The sequence below is a fragment of the Sebastes umbrosus genome, chromosome 10 (assembly GCF_015220745.1).
Source record: "Sebastes umbrosus isolate fSebUmb1 chromosome 10, fSebUmb1.pri, whole genome shotgun sequence".
Taxonomy (NCBI): Eukaryota; Metazoa; Chordata; class Actinopteri; order Perciformes; family Sebastidae; genus Sebastes; species Sebastes umbrosus.
The window spans coordinates 8,312,358-8,340,083 of NC_051278.1; the positions used below are offsets into that span (position 1 = coordinate 8,312,358).

General features: G+C 38.2%; 1 protein-coding gene and 1 long non-coding RNA gene across 2 annotated transcripts; both read left to right on the forward strand.

The window, feature by feature from the left end:
* On the forward strand, positions 1-27,726 carry LOC119495734 (clumping factor B-like). Its single transcript, XM_037782491.1, has 7 exons — positions 1-125; positions 12,688-12,783; positions 12,907-12,966; positions 13,090-13,185; positions 13,309-13,404; positions 13,528-13,587; positions 27,648-27,726. Exons 1-7 carry the CDS (start codon positions 1-3, stop codon positions 27,724-27,726), a joined length of 612 nt encoding a protein of 203 aa, XP_037638419.1.
* Positions 13,608-14,456, forward strand: LOC119495204. Its single transcript, XR_005208393.1, has 2 exons — positions 13,608-13,800; positions 13,897-14,456. It is a non-coding gene; the product is annotated as an uncharacterized LOC119495204 (long non-coding RNA).

Here is a 27,726-nt window from a genome sequence, read left to right on the forward strand (position 1 = left end):
ATGCTGAAGGGTCAACAACAACAGGGTCCGGGGTCTGCCCTGGAGTCTCCTCCCAGTTGGATGAGCATGGAAAAACCTCCAGGCTTCATCCAGATCAGATGCCTGAAACATCTCAAATGGCTCATGTAGACCAGAAGGAGCAGCGGTTCTGCTCTGTTCCCTGCAGACGTCTGAGCTCCTCCTCACCCTGTCTGCTAGGATGAGCCCCAGGCACTCGATCCGACATCTAACCCTCAGCTGAAAAACAAGATCCTGAGATGAACTCCTTCACTTGGGGTAGTGAAAAGGGATGTCCTCTGAGATAATTGTGCTGCAATACACAACAACATACAATATATCACACTGGGCCAACAGACAAGGACTCAGAAGCAGGACTCAAACACAAGTGCTGATATAATAAAACGTCTTTACTTGCAAAAGGTTCGGTACACAGGCAATCAATCCGAGACAGGCAAAAGTATCCAAAAACACTGGGCAAAGTCGTAGTACACGGAAGCAAGGGTTAAAACACACGAGGAACAAAAGGCTGGACCGCTGACTGTGAGCGCAGATGAACTAACAACAGACAAAGGACAACATGAGGACTATATACACAAGGGTAGAGGGGTAATCAGGGCCAGGTGAAACTAATTGGGGCGGGGCAGGTGATCATAGAGGTGGGAAACAAACAGGGACAGGAAGTGAAGGATCTGAGAGACAACGGTGAGTATAACAAAATAAAACTGGAAACAATGAAAACATGACCTTAATCAGGAGACACAATACAGCGGTGGTTTCCAACTTTTTTTTCTGCCGTGACCCTCTTTGCAAACCGAAAGATTATGCGTTACATTTTTCCCCACTGCTCATACGTGTGCCAACTGCAATTCCACCGCATCCTCCACCATCCTCCTCCTCCCAGTGTGGGAACCACTGCACCGCAGTATAGGCTAATTGATGAAACACCACACCATAAACAATATTATAATAAACCATCTGTCATCATATTGGTCATGCAGTGTCACATCCAATTGTGAGCAAAATAAATCATGCATTTCAGTGTGACATCCTGCAATAGAATACAATATGATATAACACACAAACAAATTCCATATTGCCACTGTCAGATGAAAAGCTCAGTTTTCCGGGTCCATCCAAAGGTTCTGGATAGAGTTACATAAACCTTGTTTGTACAGTTAGAGGGCAATGTACTGTAACTGCAATGGCCTGTAGTAAAAATATGATAACACTTCATTTTACAGGTCCGCAAATTTCATGGTAATTAAGTGATAATTAGCAAGTAACCTCTTTGAAATTTCTTTGGAATTACTACCAAATTACCCCAATATTTACCTCAAAATTTATCGAAAATGACTTTACTATAAACATTATTTAATAATTATTAAATAGAGCCCTTAGGCTTGAGAAGCAGCTGTGCGCTGCTCTTCATCGGAGCTGGAAAACCAAAACTTCAAACAAATAAATCTCACCATTGTGTGACTTACTGTGAGTTTTATAAGAAATTTCAAATAAGTTATTTGCTAATTATCATCTATTTATCAGCAGACACGGAAATAAAGCATATCAATTAACTTTGTATTGTTTTCCTGGAAATGTATTAAAGAAATTACCAGCTATTTATTACTGCTTATTGGGAAAAAGGGGACTATAATTATTAAATAATAGTTATAATAGATATAAAATAATTATAATAAAAGTCATGAGTCAAGTCCCAAGTCAAGACAGCCAAACAATGTAATTTTTGATACATTTTAAGGTAAATATTGGGGTAAATTGGCAGTAATTCGAAAGAAATTTCAAATAGGTTACTTGCTAATTATACAATGCAAAAATATAAACGCAAAAATATAAACACAACCAAAATGTCATGTTCTGTTGTTTTGATGCATTATGATATACCGGTAATAAAATATGGCATGCCAGCTCTCTGACTTAGATTTGAATCTACTTTATTCTCCAGTCATGAGCTTGCTTGGCCCTCCTACTGCCAGCCCCGAGGCTGAGGGCCTATTTTGGGTTTTGGCACGGAGATCTGGAGAAGTGGGCAGTTTGATGTCATTTAAAATGCTCTTTTTTTCTATCTCTCTTTTGTTCTGAATGGGCAGTCATAAGTGAGCAATGGTTCAGTCAGGCAGATAGTCAAGCTAAATGTAGGCATATATCCTGTGTGCACATTAGTTCCTTACATCACTGGCACGCTCCCTTCTGCCTCATTGACTCTGCTTGTTCTTACATAATTGTCTGCTGAGCCGTGAACAACTGCTGGCTAACGTGACCTCGGTGCTCCCGCTGGTTTAGTCTCAGTCGCTAATCCTGGATTGTGAAAACTCATTTTCCCAGGAGTCACTGCAGGTGCTCTGCTCCAAGCATTCCCCGAGAATCTGTCAACAAAGAAAGTGACTGAGAAATGATGCGTCAGGAGGATCTTTAAAAATAAATAAAACTCATTGAGACTCAATACGATTTTCAGTGTCATTTTTGTATCCCATTTTTGTATATGACAGGATGCAAAATCACTTATGCAACACGAGACGTGGCGTGCTCCTGTCCCTCATCATGTCTTCAGAGGGAGCAGTGAGTTATGATGCAGGACAGCTTCTCAGCTTAGGGCTTTGGTGTGTTTTATGTGTGTGTGTGGGGGTTGTTGAGTGGGTGTGTGAGAGACAGCAGCTTGTATCAGAAATGTTCACTGACAAGCTGCAGTCTCTGCTGCTAAACACAAACTCATATACCTGCATGAGCTGGGCATTGCATTAAAACTAATACTGGGGTGTAAATGTTTACATAACCTACAGTTTACAGACACTTACATCAAGAAATTGCCCATTTTTCGCCAATCGTTATCAGCGGCTCAGAATGAGTTTTGAAGTGGGGGGATGTCCGGTTTTGGATGACGTAATACAGTGTTTCCGACAGGATTTTGTGGGACTGTGGTGGGTGGACTTTAGACCCTCTAGTGCAGGGGTCTGAAACCTGCGGCTCAGGAGCCACATGCAGCTCTTTAGCCCCTCTCCAGTGGCTCCCTGTGGATTTATAAAAATTTAAATGATTAACTATTTTTTGTTTACATTTTCATTTGTATCTATCTTTGTTGTAGGTGTATGGTATGACGGAGTATTAGGGCCACATTGAGGAAATAAATAAATCTGAGATTTCAAGAATAAAGTCGTAATATAACGTGAATAAAGTCATAAGTTTAAGAGAAAAAAGTTGTAATATTATAAAGTAGTAATTTTACGTGTTATTTTCTTTTCTTCTCGTAAAGTTATGACTTTATTCTCGTAACATTACGATTTTTTTCTCGTAATATTATGACTTTATTCTGGAAATCGCAGATTTTTTTTTCCCTCAATGCGGCCCTCATACTCCGTAGTACATTTGCACTTTGGCCCTCACTACATTAGACTTATATACTATATACTTAGACTATAAACTATGTTACCTTCATCACAATGCTCAAATGTTTTGCGGCTCCAGACAGACTTTGTTGTTGCCTAAAATGGCTATTTTTTATGTAACCTGGTAGCTAATGTAATGATTCAAGGAGTTTTTTTAAAAGAAATTTCAAAGAAGTTATTTGCTAATACATTAAATGTATTATTATATTATTAAATGTATTAAATAAATTATTAGTTATTGTGAAATAGTGGAATATAATGATTAAATAATGTTTATAATAAAGTAATTTTGAGGTAAATATTGGGGTAATTTGGCAGTAATTCCAAAAAAGATTCAAATATGTTACTTGCTAATAATCACCTCATCAATCGGCCAATTGATTAGTGAACATAAACAATGTACCTGCTAAAACATCAGTATGTTATCGTTGTCAATGTGAGCATGTTAGTATGTTGATGTTAGCATTTAGCTCAAAGCACTGCTAACTGTACTAAGTACAGCCTCACAGAGCTGCTGGCATTACTGTGGACTCGTATGTGTTTTGATTGTTATGTTAAATCACAGATTAATATTGGATCTGGCTCTGGATGGATATAAGGGACCTTCAGGCACAGACCACAGGGGCCACCCCAACCTCTAATTGCCTGTCGAACTATAAAATGGACATCCACCACCCCCACCACTGACTCACACACGAGACAGAGAACGCCAGCTTCTTACTTAATTAGCTCTCCATTGAGAGATAACTCCTGTTGAAGGCCAATCTTCAATCTAGTAGCCCAGAACTATTATAGACACCCCTTGACAATAGGGGGAAGCAACACTGAAGACTTACCATCAAGAAATGAGTCGAGCAATTAATGTATGTATTTAAATGACTTCCTGAGCTGCTCATCATACATCCTGTGTGTATTTTTAGCATCAGCCTGGGGTGTGAATTGTTAACCCTCACACGTGTTGTATCTTGTCACTTGTCAATAACAAGTACCGCTTCTTTAAAATGTCTATTTTAACACAACATATGTCACATTCTAACACATTCTACAACAACTACTACTACGAGTTTTAGGGACACATTGAGGAAAAATAAATAAATCTGGGATTATGAGAATAAAGCCATAGGTTTGTGGGAAAAAAGTTGCAATATTATGACAATAAAGACAAAAGTTTACGAGAAAAAAGTCGTAATTTTGAGAATAAAGTCAAGTTTATGAGAAGAAAGAGTTGTAATATGAGAATAAAGTCATAAGTTTACGAGAAAAAAGTTGGAATATTATGAGAATAAAGTCAAAGGTTTCACACTTTTTTTTCAGACATTTTTCAGATCTTTTTTTCTGACATTTTTTCAGACTTTTTTTTCCATACATTTTTCAGATCTTTTTTTTCAGACTTTTTTCAGATATTTTTTTCAGACTTTTTTCAGAATAGATATTTTTTTTCGGACATTTTCTCAGACATTTTTCAGATATTTTTTTTTCGGACATTTTTTCAGACTTTTTTTTCAGACATTTTTCAGATATTTTTCTTCAGAATTTTTTTTCTGACATTTTTTCAGACTTTTTTTTCGGCCATTTTTTCAGACATTTTTCAGATATTTTTTTCTGACTTTTTTCAGAATAGATATTTTTTTTCAGACATTTTTCAGATATTTTTTTCGGACTTTTTTTTCAGATATTTTTTTTTCGGAAATTTTTTCACCCTTTTTTTTCAGTCATTTTCAGATATTTTTTTCCCATACATTTTTCAGATATTTTTTTTCAGACTTTTTTCAGACTTTTTTTCAGACATTTTTCAGATATTTTTTTCTGACATTTTTTCAAACTTTTTTTTCAGACATTTTTCAGATATTTTTTTTCAGACTTTTATTTCTGACATTTTTTCAGATATTTTTTTTCAGACTTTTATTTCTGACATTTTTTCAGACATTTTTCAGATATTTTTTTCAGACTTTTTTTTCAGACTTTTTTCAGATATTTTTTTTCCATACATTTTTCAGATATGTTTTTTCAGACATTTTTCAGACTTCTTTTGTCCGACATTTTTCAGATATTTTTTTTCAGACATTTTTCAGATATTTTTTTCACACTTTTTTTAGAATAGATATTTTTTTTCTGACATTTTTTCAAAGTTTTTTTTAGACATTTTTCAGATATTTTTTTTCAGACTTTTATTTCTGACATTTTTTTCAGATATTTTTCAGATATTTTTTTTCAGACTTTTTTCAGAATAGATATTTTTTTCTGACATTTTTTCAGACTTTTTTTTTAGACATTTTTCAGATATTTTTTTTCAGACTTTTTTTTCTGACATTTTTTCAGACTTTCTTTCAGACATTTTTCAGATATTTTTTTCAGACTTTTTTCAGACTTTTTTTTTAGACATTTTTCAGATATTTTTTTTCAGACTTTTATTTCAGACTTTTTTCAGATATTTTTTTTTCAGACTTTTTTCAGAATAGATACTTTTTTTTCTGACATTTTTTCAAACTTTTTTTTCAGACATTTTTCAGATATTTTTTTCAGACTTTTTTCAGATATTTTTTTTCCATACATTTTTCAGATATTTTTTTTCAGACATTTTTCAGACTTCTTTTGTCCGACATTTTTCAGATATTTTTTTTCACACTTTTTTTTCAGATATTTTTTTCACACTTTTTTTCTGACATTTTTTCAGACTTCTTTTGTCCAACATTTTTCAGATATTTTTTTTCAGACTTTTTTCAGAATAGATATTTTTTTTCTGACATTTTTTCAAACTTTTTTTTCAGACATTTTTCAGATTTTTTTTCAGACTTTTTTTTCAGACTTTTTTCAGATATTTTTTTTCAGACATTTTTCAGATATGTTTTTTCAGACATTTTTCAGACTTCTTTTGTCCGACATTTTTCAGATATTTTTTTCAGACTTTTTTTCTGACATTTTTTCACACTTTTTTTTCCATACATTTTTCAGATCTTTTTTTCGGACATTTTTTTCAGACTTCTTTTGTCCGACATTTTTCAGATCTTTTTTTTCAGACTTTTTTCAGATATTTTTTTCAGACTTTTTTTTCCCATACATTTTTCAGATATTTTTTTTCAGACATTTTTCAGACTTCTTTTCTCCAACATTTTTCAGATATTTTTTTTCAGACTTTTTTTTCGGACATTTTTCAGATATTTTTTTTCAGACTTTTTTCAGAATAGATATTTGTTTTCTGACATTTTTTCAGAATAGATATTTTTTTTCTGACATTTTTTCAAAGTTTTTTTTCAGACATTTTTCAGATCTTTTTTTTCAGACTTTTATTTCTGACATTTTTTCAGACATTTTTCAGACTTTGTTTTCTGACATTTTTTCAGACATTTTTCAGATATTTTTTTCGGACATTTTTTTCAGACTTCTTTTGTCCGACATTTTTCAGATCTTTTTTTTCAGACTTTTTTCAGAATAGATCTTTTTTTTTCTGACATTTTTTCAAACTTTTTTTTCAGACATTTTTCAGATCTTTTTTTTCAGACTTTTATTTCTGACATTTTTTCAGATATTTTTTTTCAGACTTTTTTTCTGACATTTTTCAGACTTCTTTTGTCCAACATTTTTCAGATATTTTTTTTCACACTTTTTTTTCAGACATTTTTCAGATATTTTTTTCAGACTTTTTTCAGAATAGATATTTTTTTTCAAAGTTTTTTTTCAGACATTTTTCAGATCTTTTTTTTCAGACATTTTTCAGACTTCTTTTGTCCGACATTTTTCAGATATTTTTTTTCAGACTTTTTTTTCGGACATTTTTCAGATCTTTTTTTTCAGACTTCTTTTGTCCAACATTTTTCAGACATTTTTCAGATATTTTTTTCAGACTTTTTTCAGAATAGATATTTTTTTTCGGACATTTTTTTCAGACTTCTTTTGTCCGACATTTTTCAGATATTTTTTTTCAGACTTTTTTCAGATATTTTTTTTCGGAAATCTTATCACCCTTTTTTTTCAGTCATTTTTCAGATCTTTTTTTTCCATACATTTTTCAGATATTTTTTTTCTGACATTTTTCAGACTTCTTTTGTCCGACATTTGTCCGATATTTTCTTTCGGACATTTTTTTCAGACTTCTTTTGTCCGACATTTTTCAGATATTTTTTTTCAGACTTTTTTTTCGGGCATTTTTTCAGACATTTTTCAGATATTTTTTCTGACATTTTTTCAAACCTTTTTTTCAGAAATTTTTCAGATCTTTTTTTTCAGACTTTTTTTTCTGACATTTTTTCAGACATTTTTCAGATCTTTTTTTCAGACTTTTTTTCAGACTTTTTTCAGATATTTGTTTTCAGAAATTTTTTCACCCTTTTTTTTCAGTCATTTTTCAGATATTTTTTTTCCATACATTTTTCAGATATTTTTTTTCAGACATTTTTCAGATTTCTTTTGTCCGACATTTCTCAGATAGTTTTTTTCAGACTTTTTTTTCGGGCATTTTTTCAGACTTTTTTTTCAGACATTTTTCAGATATTTTTTAGTATAGTATGACTTTATCCTCATTAAATTACGACTTTTTTCTCGTAATATTATGACTGTATTCTCGAAATATCTGATTATTGTTTTTCCCTCAATGTGTCCCTAATATTCCGTCGTATGTTACAAATCCACATGTGTAGTTTCTCTTGCTTCATTTTCTTGAAACCAATATCTGTCTTGGAATAAGGCAAACACAAACAAGCTGATCTACTTCTCTCATCCTGATGGCAGGTTTTTGCACTTTCAGTGTCTCTCTCGTCTCACATTACTAGCAATTAAAGGACCGTATATTAACTAACAACATGTTTATCATACGGTTTTGTTGCTGTCCAATAAATCTATACCAAACATCCTCCTACAGTTTTAATAGACAGAAGATAGAACTGAAATTTGAAAAAAACAATACACTTCTTAATTCCCTGATTATAATCTGTCTTGTCTTAATGTGTATATTCAGCTACTTATTTATCTTTCAAAACCTGTCCACTTATTGATGCATTGACATTTTTATGTGTAAAGCCTTCTATTAGTCATGTTATACTGTCCCATATAAGACCAAGACCTCCATGCATGAGTTGCATTGTGTGTGTGTGTGTGTGTGTGTGTGTGTGTGCGTGTGTGTGAGTGCTAAAGAAAGAAAGAGGATGAGAAAGTGTCTCAGTAGCTTTATTGCTTTCTCATCCTTCAGTGTCAGCCGGGCCGCCGCTGTCTTGCAATTCTCTGGTCTAGATGCCTCAGCAGCACACTTGAAACAGTGTGTGTAAATGAGTGTGCGTGTGTGTGAGGATATGTGAGGAGGACGGTGTTTAAGGAATCAGATCACAATCTGTATAATGCCACTGCAGGGTTGAGAGACTGAGGAGGAAAGAAAGACTGAGAGGGGCAGAGAGAGAGAAGAAAGTTGCCGATTGATCTCAAGAACGCAATCGTTATTTTGGAGGTTGTAGCGGGTTCAATTTTAAAGCTAGAGTAAAGACATTGGCATCATATGACACTAGAAAAGTTAATGAACCCATTGGTACCAACCATATCTCAAAGGAGGTTAAATAACGCTCCAAATTTACGCAAAACGTTTGGGAGGAAAAACTGGCATGACCATTTTCAAAGGGGTCCCTTGACCTCAAGATATGTGAATGAAAATGGGTTCTAGGGGTACCCTCGAGTCTCCCCTATACAGACATGCCCACTTTAGGATAACCACAATCACATCACAATTACGTGGATTACATATAAATTGATTACGTGGGTTATATACGAGTTATAGTGCATTACTTTTCGTAGGTGTAGATACAAACAGTGTATGAGAACAGTCTGACAGGTTAGGTGTGAAAGCACCCTTCGTTCCTGAGTTTACTTCCTGGGGCTCCTTGTTTCCTGGAACTATTTGGTAAAAAAGGGCTATAAAAGGTTTTGTTGTTACTGATGAAAAGGTAACGCAGTACAGAGAGATAACTTGAATTACTGTAGTTCGACATCCGTCTTCTCTTCGCTCCTTTTCACACTTCTTGACTCCCCCCGTCTCTAAATGCTAGGGATAATAAAAACACAAGAAGCAGAATAAAAGCTGTATTCACTAATCCTCTATAATGAAAGTACTGTAATCACTCATAACCAAATACTAATAAATGGCAAACAGTGAATGTGCTTCCTGCTTGGCTATGCAAATGTGAATTGTGCCCCTCATCTGAGTAACGCTTTGTTTACTCAAAGCCAAGACGGATGAGCTAACATCCCTCCTGCTCTTCTGCCACTGTTGGCACAACAACAGCCCCCTGATTGCGAGCGCTGTTCATTTGCATTGGACACATGGTGGAAATGAGATTCCCATGGTGATGGATGGGCTCAGTCTCACTGCTATTTAAACAGACTGACTGAAGACCTGTGGGGACGCGTTCCCAGCGCCACACATTCCCAGTTTCTTCATCCACAATCCCATCTCCAGATAATAGACTTGGAATGGGAATTGGCACTCTGGTGGATTAATGCTGTTTTCCCACGCTGGTTCACGTTGCAAAATTACTTAAATGGTTATTGATCATCTCCCTTCTACATGTAACAACCCAGTTGAAATTATTTTAAGGGACAGTTCTGCTACAGTGGTGAAAAAAGTTAGTCTGGATCACTGCTGCTATTGACTTTTATAATGAATTATTGATAATGCAAGGGCCATAAATATCTAGTCGTGATGATGACGTAATGTAATGACAGCTACTCTAATGTCGGATGACTTTGTTCCCATTCATTCCATTCAAACTGTTATTCCCTTTCTATTTTCATTGACAGGTATATCGGGAGCAAGCAGAGAACCAATGTGCAAACAGACGATTAATGCCGGGTACACACTACACGAGAATCAAGCCAATTTTGGGACAGATTCCCCGACGGTCGTCAGCAAAACACAGATTTTTTGATGGTTCTAAAGATTTTCTTTCCAGATATTCCTGTGGTGTGAGATCTGTTAAGTGTGTTTTTTTTACATCCCCCTGATCGGCTCTGAAGTCCACTCCTGGTTGCACTGATTTCAAATTGTACATATTAAACATGTTCAATATTTACGATAAGATCCGTTGTGTGTGGGGAACCCCAAAGGCAGCCGATGACGCAGTCACGTGATAAAGAACGATCGCCAATTGAGAGCCAAGCAGACTGAAGCGGAAGGACAACCACTGCCATCATGGAGGTCGCGGCTAATGCAAAATGCAAGGCTTAAAGTAGTAGTAAGACGGACCTCAGAAATGGAGGACCAACTTGTTGATTTGTGGCAACAAATTTATTTAACATATCTCCATGACTTCATCCATCCATGCTTTGTCAATTTTCAGTACAAAGTATTGTCCGCCATGTTTGTTTACACTAAAGTCTGGTTTGATTGTGAGATATTTTTTTTAGTTGGGACTCTTGTTGTTTATGAATGAATCTGTTAGTGTGTGGTGTGCTGTTTTGGCCAAATTGTTGCTCTCCACACACTATAGGAATAAAACTGTTAAATTTAACATAACATGTCATTAGGTGTGGGGTCTCTCATGGGTGTGGACACATAAGTAGTGAATTGTCACTAATTGAAATTCATCAACATGGTTATTCTCCTACAAAAGAATTATCTATCCATATGATGCAGATTCTCATTTTTTCAGCAAAATGTTAACTTGTGTTCAGCAGGTTTTCCCGACTGTCTTTTCTTTACAACACCCATTTAAGTGGACCAATTACACCACTCGCCATTCCGAGTGACACCGTGTATGGAGTAGCAGCAAAGGATTGGCAGTGAGAGAAAGAAGGTCTATATACCTCCGTGATCCACTGACTGCTGATAATGTCACGTTTTGTGCTGACCACAGGCCTTTCAACCTGGCACACTTGCACCTATTTGTTCCTTTTGGCTAGTTCTATTGTATCTCTGACATCGATGTGTTTTTAACAAAGTGGACAAATGCATTACAAGATAAATAGCAGCACTAACATTAGCTGTTGTTAATGTTATGGCCTGGTATTGTTGTCAATAGCCCAGTAATGAGGGAATCCATTTCACTCCAACTGCAATCAATGAGAGTGTTGCCTGAATGAGGCCAGCGTGGCTGCAGGCCAGATGGATAAATACCTCTTGTAGTGAGCCGGAGACTCTATGGGAGCTTACAATGAGTGCATGTGGATAACCGAGTTTTCCCAAAAAACACAAACAAGCCCACACAAAGACTGCACAAGGTCTAAAAGACATTTGTTTTATTTATCACATTTGCACGTGTGCTCAGTCACAAAACTATCAATCACCAGCATAACAACCGTTCTGTTCCTGCAACACTATAAGACCATTGTTTTAGGCTTAGAATAATGGAGCATGTACAGCACATGTACACAAACAGCTACACAAAGTTTGTTGGTGGTACGCTGCAGGCTATTAAAATATAGAATAATTTATACTATTATTGTTATTAAGTCATTTACCCTAGACAGAGAGAGCAACAGAGCGCAGAACAACTTGAGTGTGAGAACTGAAAGATAATAACTATATTTGGTAATTACGTGTAATTCTGTGGTTTAACAGTGAAGTCAGTGGGACTGCAGACTGGAGTCTCTAAATGCTGACAATTGTAGTTTAACAGTCAATGTTTGCTACGTCCGAACAGCGGTCTCCTGGATGAAAGTCCTCCCTTTGTTTGACCCATCCATCCAGCCTGACCTCCTCCCTAAGCGGACTATGTTTAGAAATGTATTTGGGATACATCAAAAACATACATAATCCCCGAGAAAATGTTTCCCTCGCAACGTAATTGACAGTACAGTTTAGTTGTACGGGTGTATGGGGCTGATGCTGTTAACTTTGCACACCATTAGCTTAGGTCCTAACCAGCATTCAGCTCTTCGGCAGGAGACTCCACAATCAATAAACTTAAAGGGACTGTTTGTAAGAATCAGAAATGCCTGTTAACAGCGACACCTGTGGCCGTTTAGTCAACAAAAGTCAGCGTTGGGCTCGCGCTTGTGCTCGCTCTACATAGACATGAACGAGCATCGCTCAAAACAGTGAGGCGACACACGTCAGCTAAAACCACAATATCACTCTATATTTCCCCTGCTTGGCAGTAATGTTAGCTGACTAGACGATGGTCTTTCCATGAATCACTGCTGATCCTAGTGTTGGCTTTTCCTGCTTCAGCCTCCCGGCCGCGGTCGGAGGGAACAGGGGAGACACCGGAGTTTTGGTCGGAGACAATAACGTTTCTTGCTGCGGAGCCCCGTCACTTCACAAGACACGGGAAGAGTGAACGTCTTTTAATTGTATGTCTTGATTCAACAGTTCCTCACCGCCATCTGGTGTCATCGCGGATCAGCCCACTGCCCCCGAGAACAACATTGACCTGGACGAGGAGTCTGATGAGGACAGTGACGCAAGGTAAGATTATTTTCTCTGAACATGGCACTTATCCCTCCAACAGAAGAAAGAAATTGATTGATTGGCATAATGATTAGAGTAATCAATAAGAATGTAATTTAATTGTATGTCTTGATTCAACAGTTCCTCATCGTCATCCGGTTCAGACCTGGACGAGGATTCTGATGAGGACGGTGAAACAATGTAAGATTATTTTCTCTGAACATGGCACTCACCCCTCCAACAGAAGAAAGAAATTGATTGATTGACATAATGATTAGTATAATCAATAGGAACGTCATTTAATTGTGTGTCTTGATTCAACAGTTTCTCACCGCCATCTGGTGTCATCGCGGATCAGCCCGCCACCCCCGTGATCAACATTGACCTGGAAGAGATTCCTGATCGGGACAATGAAATAATGTAAGATTATTTTCTCTGAACATGGCACTCACCCCTCCAACAGAAGAGAGAAATGGATTAATTGGCAAAATGATCAGAGTAATCAATAAGAACGTCATTTAATTGTATGTCTTGATTCAACAGTTTCTCACTGCCATGCGGGATCTCCATGGTTGTGTCTTCAGCCCCCAAGAACGGTACACACCTGGACGAGGAGTCTGATGAGGACAGTGACACAAGGTAAGATTATTTTCTCTGAACATGGCACTCATCCCTCCAACAGAAGAAAGAAATTGATTGATTGGCTTAATGATCAGTGTAATCAATAAGAATGTAATTTAATTGTATGTCTTGATTCAACAGTTCCTCATCGTCATCCGGTTCAGACCTGGATGAGGATTCTGATGAGGACGGTGAAACAATGTAAGATTATTTTCTCTGAACCTCATCCCTCCAACAGAAGAAAGAAACTGAGCCATATTTAAGCAGATTTTTTGTCATGACAAAAACAGTACAAAAATACTAACTCTCTGTGCATTTATATTTTTAATCCCCAATCTGCTCCACTTCCTCCCACTCCTGTGGACGCCACCAGGATCCATCCGGACAACGAAGACCTCTCTCCCGACACTTCTGGTATAAAGAAATTATCTTGTTTCTTAATTGTTGAGAATTCCATATTATTTTTTAATCTGGGGATGGTTGAGGTGTTTAATGTTGATTTATTTTCAGACAAGAAGAAGAAAAAGAAGAAGAACGGCTTCAAACGTTTCCTGTCCTGGATGAAGAAGGCCATTTGCCCTTGCTGCAACGTGAAGAACGTGCAGGACTGACAGTTTCTACAGAGGTTTAGTAGCAAAAGACCTGAGAGGTGACCTCTCAAGTGTTCTGCTACAAAAGCATTTGTAGTTGTCCTTACAGGCAGCATGGTGGCATTGTTGGTGTTTGTGTGAGTTTTCTCCGGTTGATCCAGTTTCTCCCACTGGCCAAACACATGCCTGTCAGATTGGTTGGAGACTAAATTGACGCTTAAATGTTATGCGTACGTTTAGTCCGGGTGATCCGGTTTCTCCCCACTGGCCAAACACATGCCTTTGAGATTGATTGGAGACTTAATTGACGCTGATATCTCATGCGTGGGTTTTTACTGGGTGATCCGGTTTCCTCCTACTTAAAGGGACTGTTTGTAAGAATCAGAAATGCTTGTTAACAGCGACACCTGTGGCCGTTAAGTCAACGACCGGTTGTAACTGTAAAATTAAATAAATATATCTACTCTTTATCATATTACATAATTGCCTCTGCATTCAATTATTATTGGTTTTAGTAATAACTTAATTCTGGGAAAAATTATTGCAAGCAGACATTCAAGTGTAAAACTATCATACAATTTATTTTAAAAATTATTTCAGTAACGAAAACACATGCTTGTGCATCGACACAAAAATACTGAATGTGAATGGCATTGATAATAGTAAACATGTGGCTGTATGAACACACACACCTGCACACACACACTGAGTACATACTGTACACAAAGTAATATACTAATAAAGTCAAAGTAACAATAAGGGTTGTTTCATTTAAGATAAGATAAGATAAGATAAGATGGACCTTTATTAATCCCCGGAGGGAAATTCAGGTGTCAAAGCAGCAACATCAGCAAACAGAGTGAATCACAGGAGAGGTAAAGGTATACAAAAATTCTAAAGACAATAATAGAGATATAAAAATTAAGATATAAATTTCATGACTATACTGCTCAGGTTCTGGTTGAGGTATCTCAGGCATAATGTGGACGAAGTGGGATGTGAGAGTGATGCTGTCTGGCCCTGTACCCACCAAGTAGATCTCTATTCACCCTGAGACACCATATTACACACCATCCTAATCCATGGATCAATCCCTGCACATAACAACAAACACAAAACACACAAAATGCAAGCGCCACCATTAGAATGCTTACATTGTGCCTATTCTTGATTGAAATACATTTCATGATATTGTATATACCTGAAGGTTAAAAGCGTACCTATTTGTTTTCTGGCCGGACGACTGACGCCATTTTTCTGAGGTCAGTCCATCGATGTCTGGCTTAAGGTCTTGTGCGGTAGCAATCCGTAAAACAGCGTGGAGGTTATCATCGCTGATGCGTGATCTGTGCTTGGTTCAGATTCCTGATTGAAAACATCTGTTTGCACAGGTAAATGCTTCCAAACATGAAGAGCACATGGGCAGCTTGAAGTCGGAGCTGTTGCATCAAAGCAGGGGGGAGGAGACAGTAAAAGTCCTTGATTGCAGCATCCTGTAACTTTGCTCCCAGGCTACTGTTGCATTAAAGTTCTATTAATTCCATCTGAAGGTGATGCGGTGCACTGTCAACGTCGGTGGTGAAAGGATTGGCAAAGATGGCAAAGGTTTGGCACTGTGCTTTAAAGTCGGAGAAGCGCAGATCGAATTCATTAATCAACCAGTTCACTTTGGTAGCTAATCGATCGCATGAAAAAGCACCCGGGATTGAGGTTGAGATGATCTGTGTTTGGGGATTTTCACAGATTTCTTGGGCAATAAACCCAAATTAAGTCACATAATTTCCCAACAGCACAAAAATTGACAGCCTATACAATCATTAAAAATATATTTCAGCTACATCATCTAATGCTGCAGAGTAGAGGGAGAAATTGAGATGGGTGCAGCACAGAGTGACACAGACAGTGAGAAGCATGACTCAGCCCTTTCCTTCCTCATTAGGAGTCTTGAGTGTGTGCCGAGCTGTTAAAATGTTTAGGATGCTTCTCCAAGCTGGGGCTCCCTCTCTCACCTTGGCCAAGTTCATCTTCTAACAGTAAGGGAGTGACACACAGATGTACATGAGTACACTCCCAAAGTTACTCATAGTCACATCTAAAACCTTTTTGGCTACTAATGAATTAATCTTTTGTGAATTAAGTCTGATATGCTCTCAGAATACCTATTATTCTGCAACCTTGTTTGCCTTTTCCTCCCACACAGCTACAACTTTGCTGTTTAACTGGCTGTAGCGTTAAGCCGAAGAATTACTTTCCGTGAGTATGAATGGGTCTGATGAGGTAAATATTGTCATCAGAGGAGACATCAATTTGTTGTGACTGCACGAACTTGTCCAGACTTATCTGTGCGGCCACTATACTACAAGTGGTAGAGCAGCGATCTACTGCGCACGTGTGGAACGCATCCTCCAAGTGGACAATATTAACAGAACTACTAATAAGTGTCCATGGTGTCCACTGCTGTCCGTGTCCGTCTGGGAGTATTTTACTGACAGCGTGTCCACACCGCTCACGTGAGCAGCGCCTGTTGTTTTTTTTATTTCGACGTCCATGTTAACAGGTTAGAGCAGCCACACGTCTTCAAAGAAAATGACGAACATGTGAAATTCGTGTCTATGTACACGAATCAATACATTTCGTGACTAATCATGAACTACTGTGAATAAACTTTACAGTTCACTCAAATGACAATAAATAATTTAAAATTCAAGATGTTTTTTTGTATTTCATTTAGTCTAAATAGTATAGAGTATAGTTTAGTAGAGTATAGTTGCACCAATATGGATTGTTGAATGGAAACAGATGTAAAAGGTAAGTTTGTATAGGTAAATTATATATACGTATTGGTCACTCATTAAAATTTTCTTCTTTACCAGTGTAGTTATATTATATAACAGGTTAGAGCAGCCACACTGCCAACATGAGCAGCAATCGCGGCTGCGTGTCAGCGGCATCTCTTCTAGAGATACGAAGTCTTGCCTATTTGTACCGCGAGCGGTTCACAGCAACAACAGACAGTGAAAATGATCAGTTGACAGTAAATTGACATCATACCAGCAACATTACAACACTTTCAATGTCTGTATCTGTAGAATATGTTACAGACTTGAAAAAAAGTAAAGATTTATTTTTAAATCAACACTTCCTTCTTTCATTTAAAAATAAAAGCCCTCAAGCGTTTTTTTTCCACTAACTAGCTACCGACTCAACATTAGCATACCAAAACTACCATCACAAAGTAAAACTCGTCTCCAAAGCAAACAGTAGAGACATTATCGGCCTAATGTTACATGTGTTCGCCTTTTACTAGCTAATTAAATGCCAAACGCGCTTAAAATCCCAAGCCGACGGCCACACGGACCGCCTCAGTGGGCTGCTGTCAGTGGCAGGACGGGGGAGCCCTAGTCTTCGCTTCGTTGGCTTTGGATTATAACTGAGTGAGATAGTTCGTTAGTTGAAGAAGAGCACTGGCAACATTAGGCCAATAATGTCTCTAATGTTTGTTTTGTAGATAAGTTTTATTTTGTGACAGTAGTTTTGATATGCTAATGTTCTGCCGTTAGCTAGCTAGCAGAAGCTACCGGCAAGTTACATAAACAAATGCTATGACATGGGCTTCAGAATAAAGTACTGCTTTTGGCATTTATTTTCTCAGCGAGCCTGTCTTTGAACGGTCGGAATGAGACAGCAGAGAGGAGAGACAGAAAATATGAACGGTAGTTAATGACGAGACAAATATTTTTTTGATTCCCGTTTGAATTGTACCATGAATCACACATATGCTTGTCAATTTAAAACATCATTTTGCAAGTCAAGAAAGTTGCAGTATAAGAGTGTGAAAAACTACACACTCAAAAGTCAAGTGACGTTTCTCTCGCTGAAGCTACGATGCCTGTTTCGTACTGGGATGTACTCATATGAGCAACGAGTCCGGCTAGACTATCATATCAGGATTTGAAATGTTGTACTACACATCCCTATCATCTTCTCTCCAGTCAAACTGCAGACTGAGGTCAGTGTGATAACATATGGTGTGTGGGCTACGTGCTGCATTATACTGAGACGGGCAATGAAAGGATAACAGGGACTTTCCTTTTGCCAGCCTAAGCACTTTGTGAACCCCAGCTCCGTGTGGTAATTGACTGGACTCTTCTTAGACATCTCCAGGTTGCTAATTAATGGCTCATGTTAATGACTACCTGTGTTAGATGTAATCACATGAATAAAACATTCAGTTGTGAGGAAAGACCAAGGTCATATATTGAGTCTTTACAACCTACTGTGTCCTTTCTTCTGTACATGTGATGTTGGGGAAGAAGGATACTGCAGCACACTTAAGTGCAATGCACATTGGCGCCAAAACCACTATAGTTACCCTGGCGTCACTTTAGGATTAGGCATCAAAACCACTTTATCTAAGTTTAGGAAAAAAAAAAAAATACATGGATGGGTTTAAAACTATACTTTTCGTACAGTGAAAATGACACTGATGGTTGTGAACACGGGACACGAACAAGCAGCTTATTGTAACGTGACGCACACAACACGAACAGCGTTCTCCTGGATGAAAGCCTTGTGTTTGTTGGACCCATCCACCCAATGTGTCTATTTTCGCTCTTTAAACTACACTCCCGGCACAGTTTATGGAACGCCCGGTGTGTTTCATACCAGCGTTAAAGGGTGCCTTGTGCGTTGGTATATAACGCCCTGGGAATGAGATTGAACTGGACTACTGCAACATCCAATTTTTCAGAGAAATTGTCCTAAAAAGGTGTGTGTATAAAAAGCTAATATTCCAAAAAGAGGCTATCTTTAAATAGTTTTATAACTTTGCAGTGACATGACTTGAATTTTTAAATTGGAATTACAGCAACTTTCACATGACGTGAACGTGACATGAAGCATAGCTACAGCCGATAAGGCACAGCTGCAGCAAACAAATACGTTTATGACATACCACTGCTGAGAGTGATTGAGTTTAAAGTGATGAAGGATAGTTGAGTATGAGATGTCCTAAAATTGCCACCGTGCTATAGATAAAAAAAAAAAAAACGTACAACAGGGTCGCCAACTCCCACGTCACACGTCACATTCAGACACATTCTCCTTTAAATTTACAGTCTGCAGAAAACAAGCTCTGTTGGTTAACTCCCGATCCACTGCTCTATATCTCACCCTCGGTGTTACCCCCCTCACCATCTCCTCTCAGTTAAGGTGTGAACGAGACACCTCTGCAGAGGTGACACCAGCTCCAACACAAAGGAAGATTTAACTGGAGACATTTTCGGCTTCAGTCGTGTAATTTCCTCGACAACAAGAGCCCCAGCTGGCTGACTGCAAACACTGAAAGACACAATAAGCCAAATGGGAAATTACATTACAGCAGTTAAGTTATGCTAACTTCAGTTCTGGGATTTACTATCCAATTCTGTTAGATTGGTCTCATTTGCAGGCTCCTAATATTGAGTTTGGAATTCAGAACAGGGCTCTCTGTCTCACACAAGGTCATCACATACATCTTAAACAGAAATTCAAGAGGACAAACTATTGGTGATCCATGAACCTGTTGGCAATATACTAATACAATTTAACACATTACATGGACATTAAAAAATCAGTGGCATGATGTCCTAACTTTTCAGATCAATGCCAGAGGAGGTTGGTCCATAGAGGCAGAGGAGTTTAATCCTCCTCTATTTATGAGAGGCAAGAGGGTGATCAAAAACGGGTTGAAATAGACCATTGCCAAATCTCAGTATATCATTTATAAAAAAAAATTCTCTAGTCTTTGGAAAAAAAATCCATTATTGATATTCTGATTAAAATGCATGGATGTCATAAGCATGGATGTGTAAAGAGAACTCGATACAGCATTGTAGGTGGGCTCCTGTTCATTCCTGTGAGAGTTGATCAGTGGCGCATGAAGCCAAAATGGCTCGACTGCTGAGTGATAAAATACCCGGATCTTCTAGCGGTCTTCTGCATCTATTGGGCCCATAGAGCAGGCGCAGTAGCGTTTCCTTTAACCCAGCCTCCCAACCCGGGGCTCATTCACATGAATGGAGGAACGCAAGGTGTTTTCGTATTAGGCACGATCAAGACCCCAGGAAGTGCACCGGTAGTTGATCTGGACTTTCGTAGTGGCCAAACGGCGGTACTGCAACCTCCGTGTCAGTCACGTGATGTATTGGGCCCAAAAATACTTTTCCCCATAGACTTACATTAGGATATACGTCTGTAACTCAGCGGATAATTTTTTTTTAGGTGAATCAACTCCCCAGTACGAACACTCTTATAGCCCTTATTTAAAAAACAAAGTTTTTAAAGTTGTAAAACACACTAATAGCTGAATCCAGAGTTATTTCCCTTCCTCCGTTCATGCGAGTGAGACCCAGACTGAAGCTGGAGCGCAAGCCATGCAGACGGCCTGACGTTGACCAAGTCATGTGACCGAGCGGACGCTGCTCCACCAATCATCTTGGACACTACTCCGCCAAGAACCGGGTACTTTTCCAGATGGAAGTCGAGCCATTTAGGCTTCATGCGCCAATGAGCAACTCTCATATGAATGAACGGGGCCCCGCCTCCAAAGCTGTATCCAGTTCTTTTAATACATCCATGGTTTTCGTATTAGCTATGATTGATTCGTAGCGTGCCAGAGTACGATTGAGTACATTAGTAATGTTGTTATGTAGCATCAACATTTTCGTGACATTTTTTTGTGTTGATGTTTGCATTATGCCTAGCTAGGGGCAGACCATTAAATTAGCTGCTAGCATGGCTGAACACTCTTAACACTAAAATTAAGTAGTTTCTTCACACATTTATGTGCTTGTTCATAGACTAAAAGTAATGTTACACACAGAAGTTACCTTTTTTAACAGTGGAACTTACTTTCCTGGGTAAAAATATGAAGCCAGAGAAAAAGAAGGTTAAAATAACAGACTATCTCACAACTGAGAGAGGGAAAAGAAAAGAACCTGTCCTTAAATTGGTTCTGAGTAAAGCCAGAGAAATGCCTCTGTAAATGTCACAGGAACCATCTGGGGTAGCCTATTAACAGTATCACACAACACATGAGCCCTTTTAGGTGCCGTTTGCTCATGTATGAAGGCAGCGTTGTGTAAAACCGCACTGAAAAAATCTGTCAATTTGTCTCCTGAATTACAGACAAAGGCAGAAACCGTTTCTTTTAATTGCTGCATTCAACCATCTGGTGCATCAGGCAACATTTTTATTTAAATATAATCTACATTTTAAGGCTCTGTATTGACATTTCCTATTATATTCTATTCTACAGTCCTATATGCACTTCTGGCATTGATTCAGAGTCGAATTGAGATACACTTTTGAGTCACGCACCATGGGATGACAATATATCTCATTGATTTTTCACGTTTCGAAAGGACACATGAAGATTTATTGCCTTTGCTTTGGCCATGAGAAGCCGAGCCTCGGGGGAGTACACCCATACATCTTTTTCGGCCGAGGTCCATCTAAAGGCTCGGTCTGGCCGCTTGCCTGTCGGTTACCACGGCAACCCCATCCCCCATCCCTTCTGAACGCACGCTGGAAGTGAGAGGATGTGTGTCTATTGAGTGGACTGTGTTCTTTTAATGTTGTTATGTCTGTATCTTACGTGTGAGTGGAAGTCTTTTGGCATTGTGGAACCGACACAATATTACTTATAACACTGATGCACAGATCATATCACAGAATTTCGTTGTTTCCATGTTTGTCCCCATCTTGCTGTTGCATGTAACACACAGCAGGAGACGGCGAAATATTGACATAAGTGTGAACAAGCCACCAACAAACTCTGAGAAGATTCCCCACTGAGACTGACGAGTGGGACTCCACATTAAGAGTCTGCTTTTCTGTCTTCCTGTGTGTCATTTTCGTTTTTTCACATCACTTATCATCCCTTTCTTTTTCTTTTTTTTTGTCTCCAGTAAGGCCTATTTTCTCAGTCTTCTCTCCCTCCTTATGTCTCCGTAGCCTTAGGCCATCACAACGAGGTGTTGAAAACTGGTGTCAACAGAGGCGTCTGACTCCCAGACAACAGTCCCGCCAGATAAACTCCTGTCAGTATCAGAGACAACACTATATACCACAAGTACACTTGCCTAAAATGACTGACAGCAGACATATGGACATACACACGTTTTGATAGTAGTGCGAGTTTCGGGGCACTAGTTGTATTTGAAACCGCCTACTACATACTACTGACGAACGCAGTATGAAACTGTTAAAGCGATGTATTTTGCAGTATGCTAGACCAGGCTTTAGCCTTTAAACAAGCTCTTAAAGCACTGGACTAATGCAGTATTATCGAAAAATACAGCTTAGATTTTTTTGTTTATATTATGTTCATTTACTTATAAGATACTGCATGGTTTAAACTGTTTATTCTAACAGCCAATAGTGAAGTAAGACAAACAAGATCATTCAACGAAACATTGCTCGACAATTCACGTTACTCAAACTGCTTTTTCAGTTACAGCAACAAAACAGTGGACTGATATCCCTAAAAATATTAGAGTAATGTTAATAAGGGTCGTCAGCAGGTATCTTTCTGCCCGGTCAGAGGCAGCTCTTTCCCTCACCACTCTGCTGTGCTGTGGCCGTTCTGTGAGCATCACTGGCGAGCGAGCGATGCGATTGTGGAGCTTTTCAACTCCAAAACGGCAGGTAAACACAGCCTCCTGTTAAATTATAATGGACATTTATGTTGTGATATTTAAACAAACTATCCGTCAACAACGAAATAAGAGCCCCAGATACTCCTGTCATGACTTTCATGTTGAATTACTGCTGATTTATTTCAAATACTTAGATGGTAAATTGATATCAAAATCATTATAAATGCTGTTTTGACAAGACAAGAACATAATGACAAATGTATGTATGTTGTAATGTATTTACTTTATCACTCAGCATTTACCTGTGTCCATCTCTACAAATGCCCACACAGATACGTGGGTAGCCTGCGTTTGACAACAACAACAAAAAAAGAGCTCTCGCAAGCGGTCTTGTACCGGTTGTTTTGGTCCTCAACAGAGAACAATTACTGCGTTCACAAATGCTCCAAACGAACAGCGCCAGGGGTTGAACCACACCAGAGTTCGATTAAACCGTACTAAATGTTGGCTTGTGAAAGTGCCCTTACAGACATGAACCTACTTTAATTTATTCACAGTGTTTGTTTTAATCTGTTTGGGAGAGCAGATGTGAGAGACTAATGTATACGGATAGTTCAAGTAGTGTCAAGGAATGTCATCAGTCAGAGAAAAGTACACTGAATTGAATTTAAATACTCTGTGGGTGGAAACTCTGCATATCTGGCATCTAAGTAGGGTAAAGCAACTCTTTAAAAGCATCTCCACATACATTTCCATCCAGGTCTGGATGAAAAAATAAAACACATAATGCTGAATGTGGTATTTTTCCAGCCTCCCTAAATCATACCCCGTCACTCCACCACATATATTTTAGTGCTGAGACATGAAGCAGACCATTTCTCCAAATTACTGATACGTTAATCTCCCTTTATTTTAATACATCCTGTAGCCCATTGAGGTTATAGCAGAGCCCATGACCCTGATAACCTCTCGTTACCCCTTTCAGTTTCTCCCCTGTCTCTGCCTCTCCCTTCAGACTGTGTTATCAGCACCACAGACTCTACTGACTTATGATGGGGCGTTAACCTTTGAACCCTGACGAGTGAAAGGTCACGGCTAGGGGGATAAATAATCCCTCTTGGCGAGGGCGATATCTCCACTGGTCTGGCATGTCGCCGTTACATCAACGGACCCGCAGGAGAAGATGGCTGTAGCCTTTTGTACACAGAGGAGGTACTAAAGTGAGGTAATCCAGTGACCTCCGGATGAGTCAGACAGACGCAGATACATGTAGGCTTCTCATTTCTGGTGATTATGCCGGCTGAAATGACAACAGTCAGATATTTTTTAGATATAACCAGCTTGCAAACTAACAAAACTTTGAGAGACCTTGGGTTGAAGGATCTTAAATATGAATTTGACGGTATGTCCCGTGTCCCTCATAGATGTAACAGAGTAGAAAGAAGAAGTTGAAAAACGTCTCCAAACTTCTACTTTAAACAAACCGGTAATAGTAATAACGCTGCGTTCCCTTTTGGGAGAAAGAAACTCGCAGTCACTGCAGAGAAAATTATGAAAAGCTGTTGTGTAGCGGGTTAACCAAAGTTTTCACACTGAGATTTGAGGCACAAATTATTAGTTATTGTTAGTTATAGCAGCATCAGACTGCCGTTTCCAACTAAATCTCAGCCTATAGATCAAACAGTTGTCTATTAACACGTTGGTTATTTCTAGTCGTGATTCAATCAAATATGTACAGATGTCTGGATAGGCAATATCCGGCCACTGTGTTGGACGGGTGAATACAGAAGGGACATGACGGCGATCAACCTTAATTTATTAAGGTATCGCAAACGCTCAGGTTCAAGCAAGGTCGCAAAATAATTATTAGACATGTTTATAAAACAAACATTTGTATAACAAGAGATGAATGCTTACGATTTTGTCAAAATTATAATCCAAACATACGTCAAATTGCATTAAAGATTATGTGCCGGTCTGCTGTATACATGCTACAAGTTAAAAAAAACACCTTTCTCATGTTGTAGTTCCACTAGAAATAAAATACAATGAAAGGCATACTTTTTGTACTCCCAGAAATTTTAAAGGTTATCTGAAGTCATTTGTAGATTAAAATAATTATACTGGACTTTTCATGATGAATCACTAAGAATAAATGTCTAAAATATTATTAATAAAAGCCTGAGAATTTGTTTTATTCATACATTTAAAAATGAAAATGTTTCAGTATGCTGTTTGGATTTTTTCTTTTTTCTCCTCTCCTCCTTTATATGCAGTTTTATAGGCATTTTTAGGACGCAACTGCCAGTTCCCAACACATCACTCCTCTCCTCCTCGCTGTGAAAACAAACAGCTTGTAAACAACCTAGTCACAATGCAAACATCATCAAATCAATTCTCTACAGCCTTCACTCCTACTTTGTAAGCGCTCAACTGCTGTCTCGTGTTATTTCCCCAATGAGAAGAGGTGGAAATTGCAGTAATGAACGAGGCCAAACAGATTTTCCATGAAAATCTCCTCCACTCTGTTTCAGAAAGCACCTAGAAGGCAGACTTATGGCTCCTTAATGCCTCGATTGCTTCGTTAAATAGAGCCCCACTAATGAAAGCACAGATATATGGTGTATTTGAAAGTAATTGAGAACACCGTTATTGATCTGGTGCCCTTTGCCCTCTCACCTCATTGTTTAATATTGATCATCTTTGATGTTTTGAAGAGGTGTTCTTATAGCACTGCCAATAGAGTGAGGAAAATTCACTGTATTCATAAAAGCACAGCAGGTTTAAAAGATGTGGTAATTGGCCCTTAGTGGAAAACTGTTAGATATGTACAGAAAAATGTAATTTTATTTTTTAGATGGCCACTGTTTTTCAACCGAGTGTTACTAAATGAAAGAATAAATTAGTGGTATTGCCAAGCGATCCATTGTGTACTCTAAAGACATCTTTTCGGTGTATTTATTTTTTATATAACTATCATATTTTTTTTTTTTTAAATAGATCTTGCAAGGGGAGCTTGAAATAAAACAAAAAGACATAAGCTTCCCCCTTTTTCCCACCAATAATATTCATATAGTCTCTAAATCAAATCCTGTTTTAATGTCTAATTTTCCAGCTCACACAAGTCAGTAATGTAGCTGATCTGTCTTCTGTCTTCTTGGATGATAAGAAACGAACTAGCCCGGAGGTGTGAAGGCACTCTGGACATCCATGTCAAGGGTCACTGCAGTGGATTGTGGTCTATTGATCTCAAGTAAAGACACTGTCCATCCATCTTTATAAAGATTTATAGGTTGAGATAATGAGGTCAAGACAGAGTCTAGGTGGACATTACTTAATGAAGAATGACTCTCTGCACTCACCTGTTTAATGCTATTTCAAAAGTACTCAAAGTAGTTCCAATTTTAATGGGAATATAATGTATTTATCTTAGGGTGTAAATTTAGTACAAATACATTATGAATTGCTTATGATATACTATTCAGTCTAAGGGAATATTTGATCACACAGGAAAACATTTAAAATGCAATTAGAGCTGTCACTTACAAACTACTTAAAGGAGCTCCATACGACACTCAGAGCTATGATTCAGACGTTGGCTGCGGTTGAAAAAGTAAAAAAAATGACATCCTAATGTCTTTTTCTAACCACTTTTCTTTGACCTCGATGCGAAACGTCATGAGGTCAGCAAGTGCGTTGATGTGAATTTTAATTAAAAATCTCTTTTCACCTGAATTTACCGTCTGAGGCTCTGAGCTTTGTGTAAAAGTGTGATGATGGTTTTTCCTCACAAATACATGTACATTTATATACTGAGCTCCAAACATTTTCATTCACAGCAGGTCAAGTTGCTTTTCTCCAGAAAGAAATATTCTTTTATTTAAAGCTGGTGATAGAAAGCCTGACAACGTTAGCAAAGCAGGTACGAGCCAAAGGTGAGAAGCAAAACAGCTTGTGAGAACATATTGTATCTCACCGTTCAGACGAGATGGAAGCTCAACTCGCTCTTCAGGGTGTGAAATAGGGTATACACTGAGCAGAGAGGAGAGGTGAGAAGGGGAAGCTGATGTGTAATGTGAGCAGTGGGGAAGAATCTGAGTGAAAGTGAAAAGAAGGATGTGTCGGATGCAAACAAGTCTCTTGTAAATTCTCACCAAATTGAGAAAAAACTGAAATTAGAACGAAATTTGCAGCCCAGTCGCATAGCAGGTCGTGAAATTGTCACAAAATTTAGTGTATTGATTTGTGTACATAGACACTCAATCAATTCCTATGTAATCCACGTAATTGTGAACCAGTAAGTATAAAGAGCAGCGAACGCCATGTAGGGAGGAGATCAGAGTGAATCGGTGTGCGAAAAAACACATAATTTTCACCCAGGAGACCGGTGTTCGTGTCCCGTGTGACACCAGAAGTCAAAGTTGATTTATTTGTCACGTAACTGCCGTACTTAAGTTACAGCACTTCTGGAGTTATTTTAACCCAAACCACGATCTTTTCCGAACCTAACTAAGTAGTTTTTTGCTAAACCTAACCAAGTCGATCTATTTCTTAACCTAACTATGTTGTTTGTTGACTAAGCCTTACCAAGTTGATCTATTCCTAAACCTAAATAAGTAGTTTTATTTTGAAAAGACTGGAGTGGAAATTGACACGTGCGTCACGTGTTGCTGGACATTTTGTAGGAAAAAGCGCAAACAATACATTGTTGAAAGTCGTGCTGGGTGTCACGAAAGAAAAGGGAGATTTGTGTCTGTAAACCAATCAAATAAATTAAATTTCGTGACTATTTTACAAACTGCCGTGAGACTGTGTTGAAAATTCGGGCAAATAAGGTGAACCTACTGCTTTTCAGTCACTGGGTGTAGAGCACTCTGAGGTTGAATGAAGGGTTTTACATCTTCTCATTAAGGTTTAAAAACCCATTACTTAATTTTACCATATAGGGGTTATTTATCCTGTAAAAACCTTGGATGTATTAAGAGAACTGGATACAGTATTGTAGGCGTCCTCCCGTTCATTCCTATAAGAGTTTCTCAGTTGCGCAGGGAGACAAAATGTCTCAACTCCAGAGTAATAAAGTACCCGGATCTTCCAGCAATCTTCTGTAG

What these genes read in the sequence shown, in the direction of transcription:
- LOC119495734 (XM_037782491.1), top strand. Translation starts at nt 1, where the DNA reads ATGCTGAAGGGTCAACAACAACAGGGTCCGGGGTCTGCCCTGGAGTCT. An exon ending in AAACATCTCAAATGGCTCAT is followed by an intron (nt 126 to 12,687) that starts GTAGACCAGAAG and finishes TTGATTCAACAG; the next exon opens with TTCCTCACCGCCATCTGGTG. An exon ending in GATCGGGACAATGAAATAAT is followed by an intron (nt 13,186 to 13,308) that starts GTAAGATTATTT and finishes TTGATTCAACAG; the next exon opens with TTTCTCACTGCCATGCGGGA.